General features: G+C 36.4%; 1 protein-coding gene across 6 annotated transcripts in view; it reads right to left on the bottom strand.

The window, feature by feature from the left end:
- Positions 1–5286: 5286 nt before the first annotated feature.
- Positions 5287–25075, bottom strand: part of PTAR1 (protein prenyltransferase alpha subunit repeat containing 1) — a 45761-nt gene continuing 25972 nt past the window's right edge. Inside the window, exons 4-8 of one of the 6 annotated variants that reach the window (XM_036433854.2) lie at positions 24744–24848; positions 22480–22693; positions 16892–17196; positions 14142–14467; positions 5287–14008 (exon numbers count right to left, since the gene is read on the bottom strand). In XM_036433854.2, coding sequence (XP_036289747.1) covers positions 14004–14008; positions 14142–14467; positions 16892–17196; positions 22480–22693; positions 24744–24848 — 955 coding nt within the window. In that variant the 3' untranslated portion in view covers positions 5287–14003. Of the gene's footprint in view, positions 14468–16891; positions 17197–19832; positions 20365–21263; positions 21590–22473; positions 22694–24743; positions 24849–25075 lie in introns of those variants that run through there. The other 5 variants (XM_036433852.2, XM_036433855.2, XM_036433859.2 and 2 more) reach the window with 5 other exon arrangements.

Raw genomic sequence — 25075 nt, 5'->3', positions numbered from 1 at the left:
TCAGTTGTCTTTAAAGTCACTTTGGGTTTGAGCTCAAATCATAGTCATAGTGTTTACACATTAAAGAATGCTTTTTTTTTTCTTTTATCTATCACATTCAAGCTATGCACAAATGGTACACATTAAAAACAAGTTAAAAGGCAACCATTTTTATCCTGTTGGAAAAAGTAGTCATCTGTGAAGGGACCATTTCTTTTGAGTGTGACTCTTGAAGTAGCCAACAGGGTGAATTCTTCAGTGGGGCTGTGCTATGTGAGTGCAGCTGGCCTAGAACCAATTCCTGTCTTGGAATCATAAGTCAGGGCATAAAAATAAATGATATAGTCTAATATTGTCCCTAGAGACTTCTCCACATGGTAGTAAAGAGTATAAAAGATTTGGAGTGAAATAGTTATACATACAGCCATCTGTGATCTAGGAGGTGCATCATATACCCCCTTTAAACTGTAAATATATATATTTATGCTATTTTAGAAAGGGAGAGGGAGAGAGAGCTAGAAACATCAATGATGAGAGACATTGATGGGCTGCTTCCTGCACACCCCCCACTGGTGATTGAGACTGCAACCCAGGCATGTGCCCTGACCTGGAATCGAACCTTGACCTGGTTCATAGGTGGACGCTCAACCAGTGAACCATGCTGGCCGGGCTGTCAGTGTTTTAAAAGGCAATGTAATAAGTAAAAATATGAGGAGCTCAGCATGTGGTTTTACATCCAGCCAGCTTTACACATTTACTGACTGTACACTCTTGTAGTCATTTAAAATTATGACATTGCTCAAGGTTAGACCAATACACAAGCCAGATGTCTGGTTTTGCTATATTGATTTCCATTTTTTCTCTTCTGTTCCTTTGTTTCTGCTTTGATTTATTGTATCTATTCTGATATCCTGTTAAGTAACTCAACAAATCCCAAAGCATATTTATTCCTATTTAGTTATATTTGCAATTTGTGATGTGTTTCCTGGATATAGGAAACTCATTAGGTATCATTCTCTCGGATACCTAATTTGGATACATAATGGCTATCTGAGCATCTTATTTAGAGAAATAACGCTGTGTTTTCAGGTGGCTTACCTAAGAACTTTTAATTGGCTAGTAGCAAACTCTGCTGGGCTATGAGTCTTCCCTCTCTCCTCTTTCCCCCCCTTCCAAAAAAAATTAGAGTATTCAAAAAATCATTTAAACATACATTTATCTAAGAACATAAACATCATAAGAAAGGTAATTTAGAAAATTAAAGTCAGAATCCCACCTACTCACCAACATTTTTTAAACTACGGGTATACATGTAAATATGATATTATCATATATCACAGGGCGGCTTTGATTTACATTTTCTAATGATTAATCATGTTAAGCATCTTTTCATGTGCTTATTGGACATTTGTAATCTTCTATGAAGACTCATTACTTACTAGATCATTTGCTTTTTATTATTGAGTTGTAAGTGCTTTTTAAAAATATACTTCGGAGACTAATCTCTTATCAGATATATCATTTAAATATTCTTTCCTGTTCTGTGGTTTTCCTTTTCACTTTCTTGATAATATCATTTGAAATACAAAAGTTTTTGGTTTAGAAGTCCAACTTACCTATTTTTTCATTATTTGTGCTTTTGTCACATCTAAAAAAAAAAAAAATGCCCAATAAAAGGCCACAAAGAATTGCACGTGCTGGGGCCGGTTCGGCTCAGCAGTGGAGCGTCAGTCTGCGGACTGGGAGGTCCCGGGTTCGATTCCGGTCAAGAGCATGAACATTGGTTGCGGGCACATCCCCGGTGGGGGGTGTGCAAGAGGCAGCTGATCGATGTTTCTCTCTCATCGACGTTTCTAACTCTCTCCCTTCCTCTGTAAAAAATAAAAAAATTAAATTAAATTAAATTAAATTAAAAGAATTGCATGTATGTTTTCTTCTGAAAGTTTTGTAGTTTTAGCTTACATTTAGGCCTTTAATCTTCTTATGAGTTAATTTTTGTGATTGGTGTGAGATAGGAATCCAAATTAATTCTTTCCCATGCATACCGATGTTCAGCTGTCCCAAAATTATTTATTGACAAGACTGTTTCCCTGCTCTCCATTGAAGGTGGTGGCAACTTTGTCATATAACAATTGACTGTACTTGTACTTTCCCCCTGGACTTTCTATTCCATGGATCTCTATATCAGTCCTTATGTCAGCACCTTGATTTGGAGTCATTTTTAAAATTGGGAACTGTGATTCCTCCTACTTTGATCTTCTTTTTTATAATTGTGATAACTATTTTTGACCCCTTGCAATTCCAAGTGAATTTTATAATCAGCTTGTCAATTTCTAAAAAGAAAGATGAGATTCTGATAGGGATTATGCTGAATCTGTATATCAGTTTGAATAGTATTGCCATCTAATAATGCTAAGTGTTTTGACCTATGAACATAGGACGGCTTTCCAATTATTTAGATATTCTTTATTTCAACACTTCTATCATTTTCAGAAAATATGTTTTATACGTGTTAAGTTTATTCTGATGTATTTTATTTTCTTTGATGCTACTGTAAGTGGAATTGGTTTCCTAACTTTATTTCTATATTTTTCATTGCAAGTATAAAAATACAATTTTATTTGTATCCTGCAACATTACGAACTCAGTTACATATTTCTAGCACACTGAATGTATCATTCCCACTGTCTTCTAATTTTAAATGTTGCTTACAAGAAGTCAGCTATTGGTTTAATGCCTTTTATCTTCTGTTACTTTTAAGACTTTTTCTATTGGTGTTATGCAGTTTCAGTAGAAACTTTGAAGGTATCTAGTTTTTCCAACATTTTTAGTTGTATTCAGTAGGGGTGTTGGTCATGCCATATTGGAAATGGGAATTTAAAAATTTTAAATCATGCCCAAACCAGTTTGGCTCAGTGGATAGAGCGTTGGCCTGCGGACTGAAAGGTCCCAGGTTCGATTCCGGTCAAGAGCATGAACATTGGTTGCAAGAACATCCCCAGTGGGGGATGTGCAGGAGGCAGCTGGTCAGTGTTTATCTCTCATTGATGTTTCTGGCTCTCTATCCCTCTCCTTTCCTCTCTGTAAAAAAACCAATAAAATATATTAAAAAATAAAATAAAAAATTTAAATTAGAACTTTACAGAGTCCTCCAGTACTCTCTAACTTACTTTAAAAAGTTAATTTGCACCCTAGCCCGTTTTTCTCAGTAGATAGAGCACTGGACTGCAGACCAAAAGGTTCTAGGTTCAATTCTGGTCAAGGGCATTGGATTGCAGGCTTCTCCCCAGCACAGACCCTGGTCAGGGCTCCTGTAGGAGGTAACCAATTGGTGTTTCTCTCACATTGATGTCTCTGTCTTTCCCTCTTTCTAAAAAAAAAAAAAAAAATCATTGGAAAAATATCCATAGGTGAGGATTACAAAATAAATAAAAATTAATTGGCTTTTTACATGTACTTACATATATTGTTTTTATGGGTTCATAGTATATTATAGGAAAATTCCAATTTACCGAATCTCTTATTTTGATTTCATCCCTATAAATACTACACAATCTGGTTTAATTAAAGTTTTTCTTCACATGAAATAACATAAGACACGTAACAGATCAATGCCACAAGTTAGATGTGTCCCCACTTACAGACAAAAGAGAACTTGTGATTAATTTTGCTTCAGGGGACCTTAGTAGATGGTAGGATTTCAAAATTTCCTTGAAAATAAAACAAATGGGGTGACTGATGCTGCAACAATCCCATTTATTTACCCCTTCAAATGTTCTCAACAGTGTGTCTAGGGAGATCACTGGCAACTTAAGGAATAGACTATAAAAATATGATGGATGGCCATTTCAGCCCAGTTAGCTCCCCTCCACTGAAAGCAGACTATACTAGTAATTACTGTGAGAGGTATATGAGGAATCGAATACAAAAATTTTTATATCACCAGAGGATTCTGATAAAAGTGTAAATTCAAAAGTATTATTTGTCTATTGTTCATATAATTAAGAAATGGTAAAGAATTCTTCCTGGCAGCTAGAAATCTATGAAATACTGCAGACATTATTGCTTCTATTTTCAACTTCTAGTTTGACACAAGACACATATAAAGATACTGTACTTTTCATTTACAAAGAGCATACTATAAGTGAAGCTGATGCCCAACCTAGCCATTTTAGAGTGGAGAATATAGGTGCCATGCCATTTTTTTAATAACACCACTTCTTCACCTAAAAAAAAAAAAAAAGCATTAAAAGAAAAATCCTGAGCTTCCAACATGAGGAAAGTGGTACTAACTGTAGACAACTGCTAACTGGCCAATGCATCATACTGCCTCTGTTACTATTGTTTATCTTTCATTTCAAGAAACATTCCATTTCCTAGAGATGCTTTGACTAGTATTAATTGTAGTCAAACGTCTTATATACTCTGGTTACTATCAAGACTGTCTTTAGTAAGATAGTTCCCTTTCCTCGATATCAAAACAAAAACAACACAATGCTTTTAAACAGTTTGTGGTACCTTGATATGATGCAAAATATATTCTATATCATGTTTCCTACCAAAAATAGATGCAGATAATAGTAGTGTATTATTTGTAATATAATCCTAAATAGTCATGGGACAAAGTTATAAAAGACCTTTCCCACAAACATCCTTTTAAAACATTTAAAATCTGAATGAAGAAGTGTCAACTTTATCAAATACTTTTCAGTCTCTTTTATTCTACCACCTAAGTAATTCTGAATGCTGTGTCTCTAACTTCTAATATAGGGTATCCCAATAAAGTATACATAAACTATGAACAATTATAAAGGCATTCTTTATTAAACTATATTTCATTTTCAAAATTAAGCTATCAGCTGTGTAAGTATGTATGCATTTTGGGGGGAACACCCTGTATATAGAAGTGAGACTCCAGATTAAAAATACATGGGGTATAACACTAAAATAACTGACTCATTCCCTGCTAGTAACTTCATTTGAAATATTGAAAAAGCATATCTAGTTATAATGGCTTGCATAAGTCAATTAGTCACTGTTAATACACCCTAAAGACGGTGACAATATTTCTAACTTGCTTTTGACATTTCTGTTATATATATCCTTGACACAAATGACGTTTTTTATTCTTTCTGCAAATATTCTTTCTGAGCTGTTGCCTAAGTGAACTCACTGGTCACTTAGGCAACAGCTCAGAGCCTTCCCCACTCCCGCCAACAGAGCAGTTCCACAGGACAGACAGGCTGGTGGATGGGAGTAGAGTTTAAACCACCACTGCAAGTTAACAATAAAATCGCATGACACTCGTTTCAGGAGATGAGAAGTTTACTTAGAAACTGCAAACATTTAGCAAGATAAGACATAAACACTATTTTCCATGTTCTACGGAAATACAGTAATTTATAGCTGGCTTGGTACATGATGATCACATGATAAAAACAAATCTAATAGAAAAAAAAGGGTCATTCTACTTTTCTGCCATTTATTACAACTTAGTAAGTGTACTAGTAAGTACTAGGAGACAGCTACATAGGAAGATCAGAATCCTAAGGCTGTCTGTTAATACACATTATTGTATAGTAAGAATATAAAAAAATACAGACATACAATTAACATGCAATTTAAGCTATTATTTTGAAGAAACAGGACAGAATTTAGTGAACTCAATGAAAAATGTATTATTGATAATGTGTTGTTATAAGTAGTATATCATGGTATTTTACATGGCATGGAATTTCTTCCTTCTTATGTAATACTTGGCAAACTGAAACAGGGTAAGTCTACTTCTAGAGCAAATTTAAAATGAAGGAAAATGAGTGGATAATCCTATTAGATACTTTTCTAAGTATAGTAAATAATTTTTAAAGTACCATAATTTCATGCCCCACCTTTTACCATCTCCCAATTTAAAATAAAGTCATACTTTGTACCCTATGAATCTGCACTGTCCAATATAGTAGCCCTTAGCCACATGTGGCTATTGGAGCACTTGAAATGTAGCTAGTCAGAACTGAGATGCACTCTGAATACAATGCTAAATTTAAAAAAAAGAGGTAAAATATCTCAATAATTTTGTATACTGATTACATACTTACATAACAACATGTTTAATATATTGGATTAAATAAAAATATTAACATTAATTTCACCTTTTTAAAAAATTAAAAATTACATATGTGGCTCACATTCATTTCTATTGGATAGAGCTGATGTAGGCAATCTCTAATTATGACATTAGCCTTAGAACTTAGCATCATACTTTAAGCACTGTGGAGTACTGACTCCCAGAACACATGAGCACCCTCTGCATACACATTACTGCAGAATTTATTTTTACCCTTCTGCAAAGTATACAGTTCAAGGGTAAAAATAATCCTTAAAAGTGTCAATTATTATATGGTGAGAATTGAAGGAAATTCAATGACTGTTTTTTAGGGTGTGGAGAAGGACAGATTTTCTTAAATAGCAATGCAATCAGAATGAAGACAATTATTATCTTCAGGGAAATAAATTATTAGCCAAACATTTAATGCCCAGGATCTGACCTTGCACCACAGATCCTATATGTAACTTGTCTATTTAACCATAACCTGTAAGAGAATCTTAACACAATATTGACTGCACCTTATTTAAATACTCCATTTTTTGGGAAAATCTTCAAGTAATGTCAAATTAATACGCATGGCGAATTCTAATAGCAGAATATAGTATCTGAGAACTATCCCTTAAAGTCTCTCAGTGTTGAAGCAACAGCCTAGTGTCCAAGAGATTTGCATTTAAAAAATTTTAAAAGCTACTGAAAAAAAAAAAATCATTGACCTTTCATCATTTTCTTCTCCTTTCTTTTTCTAGTTTTTATAATTGAGTGTATAAATATTTGGCATGCTTATAATACCTCAACTTTTATTCTGTCCAACTTAAAAACAAGTTAATCTAGTGCACATTCCATTATTCTCCTAGGAACAACACACACCAAATCACAATACTGCCAGTGGTCACCCCAGCCAGAAGCCAGCCTCAGAGTCATGCATCAGGAACCTCTTCGGGAGCCAATACCCAATTACAACTATGCTCCACACTCTGCTCCTCACAGCTCAGGCTGGAATGTTTAATTGTTTAAATCTGTTTCTAATTTCCATTAGAATTACAGAGCATTCCAAAATGCTCTGAAAGCCACAAATGAGCAGATTCTGAAACTACTATATCATTCATAAAAATGTCTCCCTTACTTTAAAGATGTTCTGAGAAAAGTAGCAAGAAATTAATTAATATTTTATCACCACCACTTTTAAGATACTGGAGAGCAACCAAGATTTAGGGGGAAATAAACAGAATTCAAACCAGGTAATACTGGATACACCAAATAGAAACTGATTGCAGAAGACTACAGCAGTTCTCTCTCATTCAGCAGCCTACGAAGACAGCTGCATTTATTACTGTGCCTTGCACAAAAAGCTACTTCAACTTTTCACATCCCCTATCAGACCAATCTACATGAACAAGTTTCATTACATGTTACTAACGCCAACCGAAATAAGCCTGAAAATTCATATCCCATGATGTAATTTTTCAGTTTCAAACATATATTACTCTAAAAATAGACTCCTCAGTGAAAGGTGACAACAGTCTCCTTTCTGAAAGCTCAATTATCTTGATAGTAGATCAATAAATGACTATTTATTGAGCACCTACTATGACTGCATTGTTTACTCTCTTTCTTTAACCAATAAGAAAAAAAGACCTACTTCAAATGCCAGATGATATTTGTGAGGGAAGATAATGTATGAGCACTTTTTATTGAATGCTGTACGAGTCAACATCTGGACATGTAAAATTGTTCATCCCTTTGACATTAAGAAACTTCAATTTATTATTGATTACTTTATAAAGACAAAAATAACCATCTGAAGTACGGTGCATAGTACTTTAAGGAAAGTGACTGAAACACATAAAATTAAGGCTGATTCCCTAACGATATGGAAGAAAAGCCAGAAAATCATGGTTTGTGAGCAACCAAAGACTTAATAGCGTTTTACATTAATATCTGATTAATTCAGGCAAATGGGTACTTGTGTTAGGGTCCCAATTTTGCTTGAGGGAGTTGGTCTAAAAAAAAAAAAAAGCCTTTAAAAAGGAGCACTGTAAGCAAATACGAAAATAAAAATCCTTAGATAAAATTCTTTGTAAAACCACAATATAAATTCAAGTTCTGAATCTGATTAAGATGTACATACATATATATGTGTACACACATACACATATGCTTTAAAAGTACCTAAATTTCACTTACAGTCTTTGCCTTGCATGTTTGAACTTGATTATGTATCTTATGCACTTCATTTCTCCTAAAACTAAGAATAGGGATAATGGTGAGAAGACAGAGGAAAGCTAGTTTCAATTTTCTGGCCTTTAACAATTCTGACCTGTTGTATTTCTACAAGGAGCACTATGCAATGTATTGAACATGTACAAAAAACACCCTTTTAGGGAACCTGAAGTTTTAAGAAGCAAAATAGTTGTCAGTTAGTTTGAAAACAGTAATCATTTTCCTCAGTAGGATTTCCAAAAACTGAAAATGTCACTGAAACACCCCTATCTCTGTCAAACATGAAAAATAATTGTTTCCAGACAAGACACGTGGAGAACATTCCTAATAGAGCCATAGGGACTGAAGAAGCATGATGAACAATGAGGCAGTCACGAAGCATCTATGTGCTACCGCACTGGTAGTGGTTCATAAAAAATACTATGTACACTACCGTTTTAAGAACTAGTAATATATTTAGCATATTTTTGCCTTTTCTTATTTGCCACTGAATATAAAATTTTGTCCTAAATTTACTAAATCTTCTACACCCTGAGGAATAATAACAGACTAATTTAAAAGAAATGCCAGGGTCAGTTTTGTGGAACATATTATTGCCCCAAAGCACAAAATATATATATAGCTTATATTCTTGGAAGCACAAGGTTTCATGAGCAGATGAAACTGCTGCCTTCTCTCTCTTTTTCTCTCTTTTGCTTTTTCCTACCAGAGTTTGGTTTTACAGCGTTAACATGCCGGGAGAGTTGGGAGCTGAAGGCTACCCCAACCCCAGATCCCAACAGATACAATGGTTTTCTGTCTCAACTATGAACATGACATATATTACTGGAATATGTTATTCAACAGTCCTCTGAAAAGCACTTTGGAATCCTTAGCTATTTATTTTTATAAAATTACAATTAAAAATTATTTGCTATTTTGAAATATGGAATTCCCATCCCTCCCCTTTACATACCCAAAGTACATAAAATGCCACATGTGAAATTTCATCTCAGTATTTGCTTCTTTTCCTCTAATATTTGAAAGGATAAAGTTCCCATTAATTTTCCTTCCAACTATCTTAACATAGGCCTGGATTTGAGAGGTAATTCTTGGAAGTCCTTAAAGTGAGGCAAAATATTCATTTAGGACAATCATACTGCATTTCTTTCAGCGGAAGGAGCCAGTTTCCCTTTGAACACAGGCTGCGTGGGTTCCAGGCTGATGTTTCATTACACACATGCAATACTTTACATGTGATGCCTTCAACCCCACAGAAGAATGAATTCTTGGTAGGGTGCTTAAACATAACTAATGAAATGCAAACCAAATCATCCCATCTGCTCATATCAGTATCTCATTAGATAAAATACTCCATGGGAACCATGCCTAGCAATTGGAATGAGTCACAATCAACAGTTCAATAAAACTTCTGTCCTCTATTTTTTACCTGAACATTAGACTTAAATATAATCTTGCTCCCCACAAAAGAAAGGCACTCGAATTAACACAGTATGTATAGTTATTTTTAAAAGACACTGTGTGATATTAAGTAGACTTCTTGGGCTGATTTTCCCTGCTTACTGCCTGCATCACACTGAACTGCCTAAGATCCCTGGGCCCCAATGCACTTCATTGAACAGGAGCACAGGGCAGAGTTCCCCCAAGCATGGGAAGCAGCGGTACGTCTGTAAAGTGACAGCATTTGCAGTGGTTCTATTTGAGAAATTTATTCAGAAGACAAAAAGTTCAGTTGGTACAATGCTATTCAAATTTTCTAGCATAATTTAAACATTTAAGTTTTAAAATAAAAATTTCTAGTAACAAAATAACTGTAAGCTTACAAAAGCTTTATGGGAAAAAAGATTATATGTTACTTCCTGGGTTAACTAAATCTTTAGCATCTTCTGTAATTCAGGGAACTGAGGTTGAGACAGATTATTGTATAAGTGGTAGCTGCACTCCCAAATTGTACTCAGCGCCTGTGTCAGATACCATCTGTGCTATATAAAATTACTAGACTGATAACTTGTTCTCAACAATATTAAAAGTTCTCTTTATACACACACATATTTTCTCTCCCCCCCCTTCTCTCTCAGTGTGTGTGTCTCAATAAGCATGAGCTGATATGACCTGAATGCATCTACTAAATGACACAAGGTCTACCCCCATATATGTTTTCCTACAAAATGCCACATACAAATCCAAGAACTAGTTTCCACCTCTTGTTACGTAAGCCCTTACCTGAAGATTTAAGTGGCTTTTAGTGACATTCTGTATACATTTAGTCCTATCAATCATGGAGCCTTTAACTAAAAATTAGAACCGTACCATAAGAATAAGAAATGACTAAAAGTCTGTGTCCATAGTTTCCAAAAAGGCAATAAAATGCTAGAACCTAGAAAAGAAAAATGGAACATAAAGTACCAAATCCTTAAATTTAAAAAATGATTTACAGAGGTTTAAGAAATATCTAGAAAGTCCACAGTTCAAGTTTGGGAAGGGAAAAGGAGAAGTACAAAATGACTATCCATCCACTGGTACAGATCAATTAGAGAATTTCTTCAGATGCCCCTAAGTGACTTCTGGCTATATTGGTAAGATTTTTCTGCAACATCGTAACAGAAAACAGTGTTCTTAATGCAAGCAGGCTTCATTAGTCCTATGATTTTTAGTATGTATTAAAGTACAATTAATTGGTAATTACAGAGCTATACTTCTTGGATGGGATTTAACAAGCTTAAACAAAACTGCTATATAAAATTAACTTATTCAATATGCAATAGCTCCACTAAAGAATCACAAAGCTAGAATATATCATTCATTCACAGCCCATTGCTTTAATCCATTAATTTCTCAATCATAACTCACCAGTCACTCATGATCAATCTTTCCCCTCTTCAAACAGTTAGTCCTTCATTAATTGAATACATATTTAACAAACCTTCACAATGTGCAAGTAGAATTTGGAAACACCGTATTATCAAAACAGGTGCACTAAAGGATGGATTAGTGGTGGTGTGAAGATATTGACAAGCTGTTTCTTCATGTCAGTGGTATGTATGACCCACTGGGTGTACTATTCTTACAGTAAAAGTTTGATGAAATGTATGTCAACCTAAACCATCTTTTAACAATGACATATTTATAGAAAGTAAGTGAAGACTAACATCCCAAAAAATAGATACATCCTTTCCTCTGAATGAGCTCATTCAGTCAAAGAGATATTATGCGACAGCTAGTGAGTTTAGGTGTCAACCATTTAGGGGGGAAAAATACAACCATATAGGACAATACTAGGTTTTTCTGTGGATGAACACTTAAAAATAAAATTTTTAAAAACAGCACAAAAAAGTTGTACAAACAGTACCCTCTGAATATTTGTATTTTCACTCCTCCTTAAAACTTTATTAGGAGGACGAGAGACCAAGATATTAAAGAATTGCATGATTTCAGAAAGTGGTGAGTTAAGAGACTTAAAACAGATGAAGACAGTTAACAAGATGAGCAAGATCGTCTGTGAAAGGTATAAAAAATGTGACCCGACCAGTGTGGCTCAGTGGTTGAATGACAGACAACCTTAGAACCAAGAGGTCATGGTTCAGTTCTCAGTCAGGGCACATGCCTAAGTTGCTAGTTCCTTAGTAGAGGATCCTATGCAGAAGGCAGCCAATCTATGATTCTCTCTCACCAATGATGTTTATCTCTCTCTCTTCTTCTCCCTTCTTTTCCTTATTCTGAAATCAATACAAATATATTTTTTAATGTGGAGCACGATAAATTTTAGCTGCTGTTTCACAGATTTTTTTTTCTTTCTATATTCATGTCCTGAACATTCTAACATTAAAGAATTTAGAAGCCCTTCAAGTTGGGCTACTTAAAATGATGCTTAGAAAAAAGGTAATACTGAGTGAAGCCAGAATTTGGCAACATATATTAGTGGAATGAGCTGAATTTCCCATGCCATCTCTTTTGTAATTTCCCCTCAGTACCTGTAGATGCTGAAGATCACAAATTAATGGTTTATCTTTGAGGTATTTGATTCAAAATATGCCTTGCACACAAAGGGCCATGGAATTATGTTTATAATGACAATTATTTTCTCACTAAAATACTGTAAAAGCTACAAAAGGATAATTTTGCCCTCAGAGGTAAGAGCACCTTCTGTCTATAGGAACCAGCCTGGAGAATTTTTCTAGTGTTCTTAAGTCTCAACATTTTGCCACTCAACAAAATCATGATGCATAAGTAAAGGACTTATTCTTTTCTCTTACAGCAATATGTCTCATTGAATTCCAGAGTTTCCATAACAGTGATAGGAAAGGTCTGCCTTTCCCTACATCATCTCTTTGCACTATGGGTGCCCTAGCTAGTAAAGGAGAACATATAAAACATGGTGGCCACAATGGTTTCTGCCACTATGACTCACATTCTTTACATACACAGGGCAAGACAGCTTCCATCACCAGAGGAACTTTTAGAGGAGCAGCTCATATTCATATTTCATGTGTGCGTGTGTTTAATGGAATATGGAATTCATTGGAAATAGGGAAGAATATCTTCAGAATATGTCCCTGAAACAACACAGATAAGGAAAAACAGACAAAGGAGAAAGTGACCAAAAATAAGGAACAGATTGGGAAAATAAAGAGACAGGTATGTGGAAATAAGGAACACAGACCTCTTATGAATGGGAAATATAATAATAACAGAAAATATAATAATGGAAAATAGACATTACCTGCTACCCCTCTAACTCCACCCTCAGCCCAACCAACCTGAAAAAAAACAGCCCTTGTTATTGAAAAGGTAAAAGATAGCTATAAGGTGGATACTTTGGTATCTCATCCCTGATAAGTTTAGTATCAAAGTTTTTTAATTGTTTTATTTTTTAAAATAAAGATTAAAGAATTAACCTTCAAAATTATTCTGTCTCCCTGGCTTTTGCCAGTAAATCTTTAATAATCATTTCATAAAAATTTTGTAGTTTATCCAGTGTATCCTCAATAACTTAAGTTTTTAAAAAGGAAACTTTTTATGGATACATTTCTATGCATTATTTCTCCCATTTTTTATGGTAAATTGGAAGGAAAATAAGTAGTAATAACTAAAAATGGCATTCCAGATTTTTTTAGTTGATTTTATAAGCATTGATCTAAATGTTTTTGGCATATACCAAATTTGAGGTTAAAAACAATCTATCAAAACTAGTAATAAAAACAATTTTCCAGTACTGCAATTACATAAACTCTTAAAATTATTATTATTTTTAAAATACCATTTTAAAAATGGATTACATCGGAAGCATGTTTTTCATATAAGTTCCAACAGTCTGACTTTGGTTATCTTGGTCTATAACTTGTAAAACATGTTAGAGAAAGAAATGGTTTGTATATTCACATAACCATCCATCTGGCTATTTGATTCTCAAAACAACAATTAGATTGGGTAATTTTGCATTTGTACTGTTTCTAAGCTTAACTACAACATACATTTTTAATTTTTTAAAAAATTAGTCTATCCAGAGATGGGTGGAGGTGTTGAACTAGCTAGGAGAACCAAATAAGAAGCCTGAAAGGCTTCTTTTAGAAATATACAAGTCTAGAAATAGAAAGGACGAGAAGACTCACTGTTTAGCAGGAAGAAAGTACACAATTATTTTGTCCCCAAAGGAATGCCAGTTCTTAACAAAATAAATAAGATGAAAGGTCTTGGATTTTTAACCTGAAGATGAAGAATATGTGGTTAGCTAATAGCAGACGGTTCATGCAGCTATGTAAATAAGAAAGGAAAGCAATATTGCACTAAAAGGGGAACCTTGCAGGAATAGTCCACCTTCTTCATTGACCCAACGTACCCAGCCATTTCCTATATGCATTGGCAAACCTGGCCTGCTCTACATTCCGGCAAGTGGACAACACTTGATCGATGAACCTATGTTCCATTTCCAAGCCTACAGAATGTGGAGCTGGGGTCCGCTTCAAGCGTTTTGTTTCCTGGGAATAGCCTTGCTTGCTTGAGTCACTCAATCCATCCACTTCCATTGCCTGAGCTGTGCGAGGGCCTGTTGGGATGTGGTGCAAGTCACTTGAAGTCCCCACAAGGCTGTCTGCAGTTGACAATGTGGTCATACTGTGAGGAAAACTACCGCTTAAGTGATGCTGAAGGTAGAAAACATGCCGCCTGTGAAAAAGGAGGGAGTGAGAGGGAATAAGGGGGGGAAATGATCACATCACATGGTCAAGCTTTTCAAGGAAACAAAAAACTAAGTTGATCATTTCAAAACGTACAGTACTCAGTCACTGCTCCATTCATAACCCAGAGTTATCTGGCAAAAGGAGGAATAATAGTTATGATGAAGTCTCTGGGTATTTTACTAGCCTTACAAGTCCAGATTACCGGTTTGTGAGAAAGCTTTTTAAATAGCATTAACTGAGATGATGACAATCACTTCAAGTTGTTGTTCTTTGTAAACTGTAATATAAAACCAAAATTAGGTCTTAGCCCAATCTCCACTATAAATTAAAATACAAACCTTGTTGATATCCCAAAAGACAAGTGATTCCGAAGCAAAGGGATAAAATAGCTCCTCTAGGGCTTAGTCCATGGCCTCTATCCAATACTTTCTTTAATAAGAACAATCTGCTGTAGTTGGTCTTATTATGTAGAAACCACGTGAACTTCCCCTAAATACATCACTCAGTCTCATTAAAAATCCACATGCATTAGGGGTGTGCTGGGCTCCAAATGAAGTATGTTACAAGACACAGTTGCTATTCTTCCCCTAAGCAGAGCTGGTCTCCTGCCCTTAGAATCATGGGGGATTATTGTTGAAAATGAAGACCCATGTGCCTAATCTCCAAAAATCTGACGCAGTGGAGTGCACATCTACTCTACACAATATGATAAACTATATAGGATCCAGGTCGTATTATCTCACCAGCATATCAGTAACTCTAAGCCCTTAAAAAGATAATACTATCCATTTTCCCAGCATATCTGGGAGTAAACAGGGAACATACACCCACCATATAGAGGACACAACTTAAAGGACAGATAAACTGCCTTGGGGCAATGACTCTATAGTAGAACGCTGGCTGTAGGTAGATAGGCCATCCCAATTATCTCTTCTCCCCACGCCTATCCCAAACTCCAATTAATCTTTACATGAACAAAGACAGTTTCTGCTCCATTAATCTAGCTTCTCGCAAACACAAATAGATTTTTAAAATCCTCTGAGTCTTGTTATTAATATGCCTAAATATAAAACAGCAACAAAATAATTTGTAACACCAAAATGACACATGTCAAAATCTGTCTTGTCTCTTGAAAATGTGGAATAAGAGTGTCTTGTTTTTAAAAGAAAAAAAATTTTCTATATTTATAAAAGTGCCAAAGAGGGGAGATTATTCCATCTTCTAACTATATCTAGACTGGGAAAAGGAGACAAATCTCAATTAACTTTAAAAATATTAAAACATTTAAAATTCCCATTTCCTATCTAGTACAGGCAAGTCTTTTGTTTACAACCGGAATACAATGACCTGAAGTACAATTTGCATTTGTAAAGATGAAGTTGCCTCTAATTAGATGATCCAAAATAAATCAGGGGTTCCCGTATGTGGACTTCTTTCCAACATGAAGTTGCTGTACTGTCAAACGTGCTCAGAACTCAAATTATGAATTTCCTAACCCTTCCTCAGAATTTTCTAAAATTGTGTTACATAGCCAAAGTACAGTTTATTTACACACACACACACACACACACACACACACAAAAGAAGTGTCAAAGAGATAATACTTAACTAGAGGCCCAATGCACTACATTCGTGCACTGGGGTGGAGTCCCTCAGCCTGGCCTGCCTCCTCTGGTAGTCCAGAACCCCTCACTCCATACCGCTCGGCTTGCTGCTCCCTAGCGCTGCTGCCTTAAGGCAGGAGAGGCTCCCGCCACTGCTGCTGTGCTGGCCAGCTGTGAGCCTGGCTTCTGGCTGAGCAGTGCTCCCTCTGTTGGAGTGCACTGACCACTAGGGGGCAGTTCCTGCATTGAGTATCTGCCCCCATGGTGCTCAGTGCGTATTTTAGCCATCAGTCATTCTATATAATAAATGCATAAGCCATAATGGTTGCTTAGGCATTTATTATATAGATAATGGTCTGAAGAACAATGAAGTTTAGCTAGTCTCGGTGACTAATGAATGGTCTAACTGTATATCCTATTTAATTGTTAGGATTTTTTATTTGTATTTTAAAAAAACAAATGGTAGTGCAACATCCCTGATACGCTAAATATCAATATCTCCAAGGAAGACACGCAGAAACTTCTACTTTTAGTTTGGAAGTAACATATTATTTCGCTGTACAGTCAATGGTGAATACCACCACGCTAAGCTGTAGGCAAACATACATCTACACGAGGAAAACGCTTATTGATGATGATCCTGAGGAAGAGGATATGGTTACACAAACTCCTCCAAATCACTGAGGCAAAGCTCCATAAGCAGATCACATGTTTACCCACGCAGGCAGGCCTCAGATGCAAGACCTCTGTAGGTCTCATAAGAACACACAAGCTTCATGAAAGAAATGAATTTTCCCTTCTCTTACCTATGACACCAAAGGGTCTCATGTCCTGGGTAGGAATCAATCAGATCAGTGGTGAATTCAACTTCTTTCTCTAGAAGATGGGGAATATTTATCCTCGGTTCCTCTGTGGAAGCTGCTGCTGCTTCATCTTGTGGAAGGAGTTGGGCTGGCTCACTTCTCAAAGGGTTTTGCTCCAACACAGAACTGTCTTTCACAGTTTGGCTAGTCAAAGACTTTAGCAAAAACTGGCGGTAGTGAAATCCGCTGTGGTCTGAAACGTGCATGGATGCCCAGTGTTTAGTAGAAGATAGTTCATCAAGAAGAATCTTGTAAAAAGAAGAAAGAAAGGTGAGACGAAAAACTTCCCAAATTTTTCTTTCTCCATTAATGCCTTGCTTTAATTGTCCTTTATGTGAGTGTGTGTGTTTTATAACACCATTCCTACCACTAGTTTGTATAGAGTGTATACACAGTGCTGTTGCTGAGTGGAAGCTCAGTAAATGCTAGTTTCGACATTCCCTTATAAAATAACTGGAGATTTTACACACACACACACACACACACACACACACACACACACACACACACCGAAGGGAAATATAAATTCAGAGGTTATTTTGATGTAAAATTCCTTTGATATTTAATGAACCTTTACTATATCTAACTTACCATAACAGACTCAATGTAATTATTTGTTCTTCACTATAAGTGCCTTGAGGGCAAAGACCATGTCTGTTTTGCTCACTACTTAATTCTAAAGGCTTAGTACAAAAAGATGACTTGTGAGTAACAGTAAATTTCAAGAGTTCATGACTATTACTTACTATTCATCTCAACTCACTTAATATCAATGATAATTTTTTAAAGGTAAATTAGATTAAATTCAGCAATGAATTGTTTAAATGTATTAGCAATCCTGCAAACTAAACAATTTGAAATGGAATGGGGGAAAAAATTAAAGCAGCATTTATGAAAAATTAAATTATTTGGCAGTAACTTGAACAGGTAACAAACACAAATGGGTACACTGATCTACCATGTTCCACCAGAGGATTTTTCCAACCAGCTAAGGAAAAAAGACATACTTGTCAACAGTGAACAAGATAGACAGCACAATGTCAAAAGGCTCCTTTACCTATTTTTTAAAAGTTCCAAGCAAATGCCTTCTCCTGTACCAAGATCCCTCTCCACCTCTCACAAACTCTTTTCTTCCCTACAATAAATATTTTCCTCTTCTGAATCTCCATACTTCCTGTGGGCTTCACCATATATACACACATATACACATATATTTATATTTTATAGAATTTTCAGTGCAACTTTTTTATCCCACCAAACTCTACAAGTTCTTTAAGATACTTACCTGGCCCTAACTGGTTTGGCTCAGTGGATAGAGCGTCGGCCTACAGACTCAAGGGTCTTGGGTTTGAATCTGGTCAAGGGCATGTACCTTGGTTGCAGGCACATCCCCAGTAGGGAGTGTGAAGGAGGCAGCTGATCGATGTTTCTCTCTCATCAATGTTTCTAACTCTCTATCCCTCTCCCTTCCTCTCTGTAAAAAAAAAACAAACAAACAAAAAAAATCAATAAAATATATATATATTTTTAAAGAAAAAGATACTTATCTGTCTCCATACCCACTGGCCTCAGAGTGGACATGTAAGTATTTTATGAATGACTGAATTAACAATTTAATTAATGAAGTGATTAGTACTGAGGGATAAACTTATTCCCTGCTAGGATGGTCAAGTTATATCAGTGAAATGTTTTAAACATCTCCTTTAAATCCTAAAAGAATTTATTCATAGCCACATAAATTTATTATAGAGGCCACCTCTGGTGAGTCATGAAGAAATAAAAAACAAGACTGTTTATTGGATTTAAAAGGTGAGCAAAATGGAAGCAGATAAACTTCTAGTTGGAAAAACAAAACAAGACTAATCTTCAGGTTATTACGATACATTATTAAAGAATTAAGCAGCAGGACTTGTAGGCTATAGTACAACAGATTTTAAATGCCAAATTAGGGTTTCAATTTCTCTACGTCCTCGTCAACACCTGTTAATGTCTATCTTTTATTTTTTTTTTATTTTTTAATATATTTTATTGATTTTTTACAGAGAGGGAGAGATATAGAGAGCTAGAAACGTCAATGAGAGAGAAACATCGACCAGCTGCCTCTTGTACACCCCCTACTGGGATGTGCCCATAACTCGGGTACATGCCCTTGATGGGAATCGAACCTGGGACCTTTCAGTCCGCTGAGCCAAACTGGTTTCGGCAATGTCTATCTTTTAAATTTTATCCATCCTAGTTGGTGTGAAATGGTATCCAACTGTTGTTTTGATTTGCATTTCCTTAATGGCTCAGGATATTGAACATCTTTTCATGTCTTTATTGGACATCTCCTTATCATTTTTGGAGTAATGACCTCTGCTTAACTGTCTTTCCTCCCCTCCCACCCTAAAAATGAGACTATTTTAAAATTTACCTAACTATATGATCACTTAAATACACAAACATCATAGAGAACATGAAATAGAAAATTAAAACCTCTTATAACTCCACTCTATAGCACTGATGAACATTTTTTATTTTCTAGCCATTTTTGAACAAAAAACTAACAAATGCTTATTATAGAAAATATAGCCCTGGCTAGTTTTTGCTCAATGGATAGAGCTTCGGCCTGCGGACTAAAGGGTTCCAGGTTCAATTCCGGCTAAGAGCACATGCCTGGGTTGCGGGCTTGGTCCCCAGTAGGAGGCAGCCAATCAATGATTCTCATCATCAAAATGTTTCTATATCTCTCCCTCTCTCCCTTCCTCTCTAAAACCAAGAAAATATATATTTTAAAAATACAGAAATCTAACAAATGCTTATTATAGAAAATACAAAATATATCCCAAACAGTACTTTGTCTTTATGTGTGTGTGTGTTGAACACTTACAATATGCCAGGAACTGTTCTAAACACTTTAAAAACACATTCAATGCTAATAATATATTAGAAATTATATTAGATACATCTCATATTTAGTTTTATATCCTTAAACTATAATGAACATTTTTCTTATCTTCCAAAATACAATTTTGCTAACAAAATATTGTAACATGTGATAGATTGGAATGTAACTAAACCCTCATTATTGGTGGATTAGACTAGTTTTTCATAATTATAAACAGTATTTTCATCTATCAAATGCCCATAGTTAATATAATCATTGTTTGTTGAATGCTTAGTATAAGCACTTGTGATAGCCACATTATGTGGATTCTCCCATTTACAGAACTAGAGTTAGTAGGAATTTTCATCTTTCCCATTTTACAGATGAGGAAATTGAAGATTAGAGAGGCTTAGACACTTCCTCAAGGGCACACAGCAAATTGGTGGCAGTCAGGATTCAAACGAGGTCTGCATGACCACTGAGTGGAACCTTCTGCTACACCATACTGCATCTCCGATTATTTCTTTGGCATGAATTCCTAGAGGCAGAACTGTTGGATTAGACATAACATACTTTTTGTCGGGGAATAGGAGGGTATAGTCTGCTAAATACTGTCATGTTGACCTTCAGTAAGATTATAGAAATATCTTCAATGCTTGTTTCCATAAACTCATCAATGCTAAAATACCACTATGCATTTTCTAGTTTAAAAAAAAAAAAAAAAAGGACCACCTCATTTTATATGTATTTTTAAGCTGCTCGAGGCTATTGGTACTTTTATGATTATTTTCTGACAGACAAAGCATGATCTCAATGGCTAACAAGAGCAGAAAGGGGTTTTTGCAATGTCAGCACTCTTTACTGAGAGTAAGAGACACCACAATGGAAGTGATGATAGGAAAAGCACAGTCCCCCCAAGGGCAAGGCAGGCTGACAGCATGTGAGCCTAGGATTGTGAGCCTAGCAGCTGAGTCAACACACTGTCTGCAACACCAGATGGTGTCAAGTAACCAAGAATTTCACCTTGGCCCCAAGTTCCTGGTTTTGTGAGAATGTCACCTTAAAAGGATCATATCTAGGCAGGAAAGCTTCCAAAGACTTTGTAGTTCACCTGGACTCAGCCTTCCTCTTTTTCCTGAACTCTCCTGAACCCCCACACATTACCAGGCTGTGAAGCTGAAGTGACTGGCTCTAACCACTCAATATCCACCAGATAACTTGCAAGCATTCCTCCAGACTCCCAATTAATAGTTTCTCCATTAATCAGCCTGGATGGGGAGTAAACTTCTGTGCTCCCATTGAACCTGCAGCTTCCCTGGTTCCTGCAAATGTAACACTGCTTTGTCTTTACACCAGTGTACTGGACAGTGTGTGGGAATGACTGAGTTTCAGTACTATTTCATGAACAAATTACAGTAAGTTGACCTAGCAATATGGTAGCCAGTTTCACCTACGGGGAATAAAGAAAAGAACTAAACTTTAGTGTGCCTCTACTATTAGGTGCCCAGTACTTTATACACATTAATTTAAGTAATTTTTATAATAATCCACCGAGGCAGAAAGTAAAGCCCCAGTTTTAAGATGAAAACATTAAAGCCTTACTTTCCACACACAGCTAGTAGGGCCAGAATGTGAGCCCAGACCAATGTAGTTCTGTCTCAGCTCTTTCCTCTCCATTAGGCATCTCCCCTCCTGAAGAATAGAGCCAAATCACCTAGAGGGGAAGGGCTACTCCTCTAAAATTGCTGGCCTAAAGTCTCACTGAAGTGAAAACTCTCTTGTTTCACTTGGAGGAATCTCTATCTTGGAAACAGAGAGGAGAGGGAACCTACGAAAGATGTATAAAGAAGGGAGTGGTGAGTGAAAGTCAGAGAATAGTTTCTCCATTAATCTGAAAACATTTTGACTTCTTTAAATTGTCTCAAGACTGGGAAGCTTTTAGTCAAGTACCCTTGATGCTGATGGCACTGATATCATAAAAAAGGAAGAAGAAAACAGAATAACTATAGTATGTAAGGAGTCCAAGGACACCTGGTTCTCACTCTGATGAATAGTAAGTAATGCTGTGGCTAATTCTCTGGTAACTTCCATCTCTTTATTTCTAAACGAAAAGAATTAGGTTGTGACAGTTTCCAACCTGGCTCTGCATCCAAATAACCCCCTGTGCTTGTGAAACACACTGATCTCTAAATCCTACCCTCATTCCAATTTAGTAGGCTTGGGGTGGGACTTAGGAATCCTCAGGATTTTTATAGACTAAGTTGGGAAATACTTGAATGAAATCTTGTTTCCTTCCCAAGAGAGACTGAAAAGGCAGCCAGCTGATTCAGAAAGCCATATAATCAAAGGCTATCAATTCAGTTTTGCAATGTTCCACAATCTTTTCCGGTTTCAGGGCAAAATGAGTTATGCTCAGTCTTCCTTACTGCTTAAACCTACCTTTGTTCTGCCAATGCACTAGCCTTAACAGTGCCAAAATATGCTGGTGAGGAACACAAACTTCTTTTAATTGCCAGGGACCCCTGGAGGTATTAGCTGTTGTGATCCTCTCTAGGCTGCTGGGCTGCCTCTACTTTCCTCCTTTAAAGCCCTTGAGGAGGAACTGAGACCAGGAGATTTAAAGGCAGACATGGAGAGTGCTAGGAAGATAGAATAACACCCCTACCTTGATATCTAGCTTGGCCAGGTGTTGTAAAACCCAGATGCGATGGGACCAGGCATTATAGTTGCTTGGGTATCTCCCTGCCGCTTCACCACAGACCTCCATCTCTTCTCGTATTAGTCGCTGAGTCCTTTCCGCAGGAATTGTTCCCAAGTTTCCTTTGGTCACAAAGGAAGGCAAGGAGGTTTCCTGAAGTAGCTGCTGTAGCACCCATCGTCTGATAAGGTAGCATGTGGGAAAGAGAGTGAGGAAAGAGCATAAACCAGAGAGAAAAACAAAGTTTTTTTGCTCTTAATTTAATTTCCATTCACAGATAATGAAAATAATACCTATCTATAACCCCAATGAGTTTGTGTGTGTGGGTGTGTTTTGGGGGGATGTGAGGAACTGTTTTTGTTTTAAAAGACACATTTAACTTTTGCAGCATTTAAAAGGAGGCAGGACAAGGAGGAAGAAAAACCTTTCTGAAATGTTAAAATCTGTCAAAAAGGAAATGCCATCAGTTATAAAATTACAACCCTAAACTCCATTTGAAGATATGTAAACTCAACTGGTGTATGAGTGTGTGTGTATGTTGTAGTGGTAGTTGGTGGGAGAACAGATATAATTAATGGCTGGTAAATGCTAGAAGAGGAATCATGGTTCATATCTTTAATTACATACGGATGCCTCAACCTATGTATATTTGTTTGCGAACTAGAAACTGCATTATGACAGCTTTCATTAAGCAAAATTTCCATAGTACAGTATAGAATCTAGAGGAAACGAATACATTATAATTAGTGAGACCATCAAGGTTCTAAAATGTCTTTATGGATTTTTTTCTTGTCTATTTTTAAGATTTTCATTCGCATACACATAAATGAAATTCAATAAGGTGTCTCAACCACTTAATGTTTTAGATTTTAACAAATATTTTCTCATAAGTATTATTTTAGATTAAAAATTTCTAACATAAAAGTACAAGAAATTGAGTACAAAATTTTTTCACTTTCAAATAACAGTTTTAGTATTAACAACAAAACCTTGCTTTATAAAATACTAGAGGCCCAGTGCACAAATTTGTGCACCAGCGGTGTCCCTCAGCCCCAGCTCTCCAACATCCCCCGAGGGGTCCCAAACTGTGAGAGGCGCAGGCCAGGCCAAGAAACCCAACCAATGCACAGCTAGGGCCAGGGAGGGATGCCGGAAGTTGGCCAGCCAGGGAGGGACTGCAGGAGGGCTCCAGGGCGCGTCCGGCCCCACTTGCTCATTCCAGATAGGCTGGACCCAGCAGCAAGCTAACCTACCAGTCGGAGCATCTGCCCCCTGGTGGTCAGTACACGTCATAGTGAGCAGTTGAGTACTCTTAGCATATCATTAGCATCCTTAGCATATTATGCTTTGATTGACTGAACAGATGACTGAACGACCGGACACATAGCATATTAGGCTTTTATTATATAGGATTAGCCAAGCCAAGAGATTGACTGAGGCATCCTATATAATAAAAGGCTAATATGCAAATCGACTGAACAGCAGAACAACCAGTCGCTATGACACGCACTGACCACGAGGGGGCAGATATTCAATGCAGGAGCTGTCCCCTGGTAGTCAGTATGCTCCCATAGGGAGAGTGCCGCTCAGCCAGTAGCTGGGCTCATGGCTGGCTATCGCAGCAGCGGTGGTGGGAGCCTTTCCCGCCTCTCTGCGGCAGCGCTAAGGATGACCGTGACTAATGGCTTAGGCCCGCTCCCCATAGGAGCCATCAGTCATACATCCCCTGTGAGAGGGTACAGTCCAAGCTGAGGGAACCCCCTCCAAGTGCATGAATTTCAGCTGCACTTATTTTCCTTATTTGATTATTTTTAATAATCACAACCATTACCACCATCATTTTTACACAATTTCATTAATTATAAAACTTAAGTTGCTCATTATATTTGAATATCAAAATGCAATTTCCATGACTCCTTAAGAATGTTAACAATAATGGTTAAAATTTATTGAGTATTTAATATGTGCCAGGCACTGTATTACTCATATAAACTCAGCTATTAACTCTGAGATAGGTGGAATTATTATTTTCATTTTACAAAAGAGAAAACAGGCTTGAAGAAGTTAAATAATTTCCAAAAATCACACGGGTAGCAAGTGCTGGCATCAAGATTTAAGCATGACTTTAAAATTCATCCTCTGAACTGTGATGTGATCTGGTCTCACACACTGTATTTTCTCCAGCCATTTGGAATCCTAAGTAAGAATCCTAAGGTGTAAATTAACCACACCTGTGAATCCATGTTTCTGGACTCTTTGGAAACTTAGTTAAGGCCAGTTTTCCCAGATGTAAATCCTTAATTGGATTTAAAGTGCCAGAGAGGATCAGCTCTTTTCTGTAAAAGAAAAATAAAAAGAACCATTACTTTATCTTTCTATCCAAACATATTGTATGGGTATTCACTGAGAAGTGAATTTCCAAGAATTTTTGAAAAAAGAAAACAAAACTCATACACGTCACACACAGTAATCAAGAATGTATTCTCATAATCTTAAAATAACAAAAGCTTTAAATCAGTGGTAGACCTTTTAGTTATCTGTTTGGAAGAAGGCCAAGGGGTTT

The sequence above is a fragment of the Pipistrellus kuhlii genome, unplaced genomic scaffold, assembly GCF_014108245.1.
Source record: "Pipistrellus kuhlii isolate mPipKuh1 unplaced genomic scaffold, mPipKuh1.p scaffold_m20_p_12, whole genome shotgun sequence".
Classification (NCBI taxonomy): domain Eukaryota; kingdom Metazoa; phylum Chordata; class Mammalia; order Chiroptera; family Vespertilionidae; genus Pipistrellus; species Pipistrellus kuhlii.
Note: the sequence above shows the minus strand (reverse complement) of the source record. Positions and strands in the feature narration are given on the sequence as shown.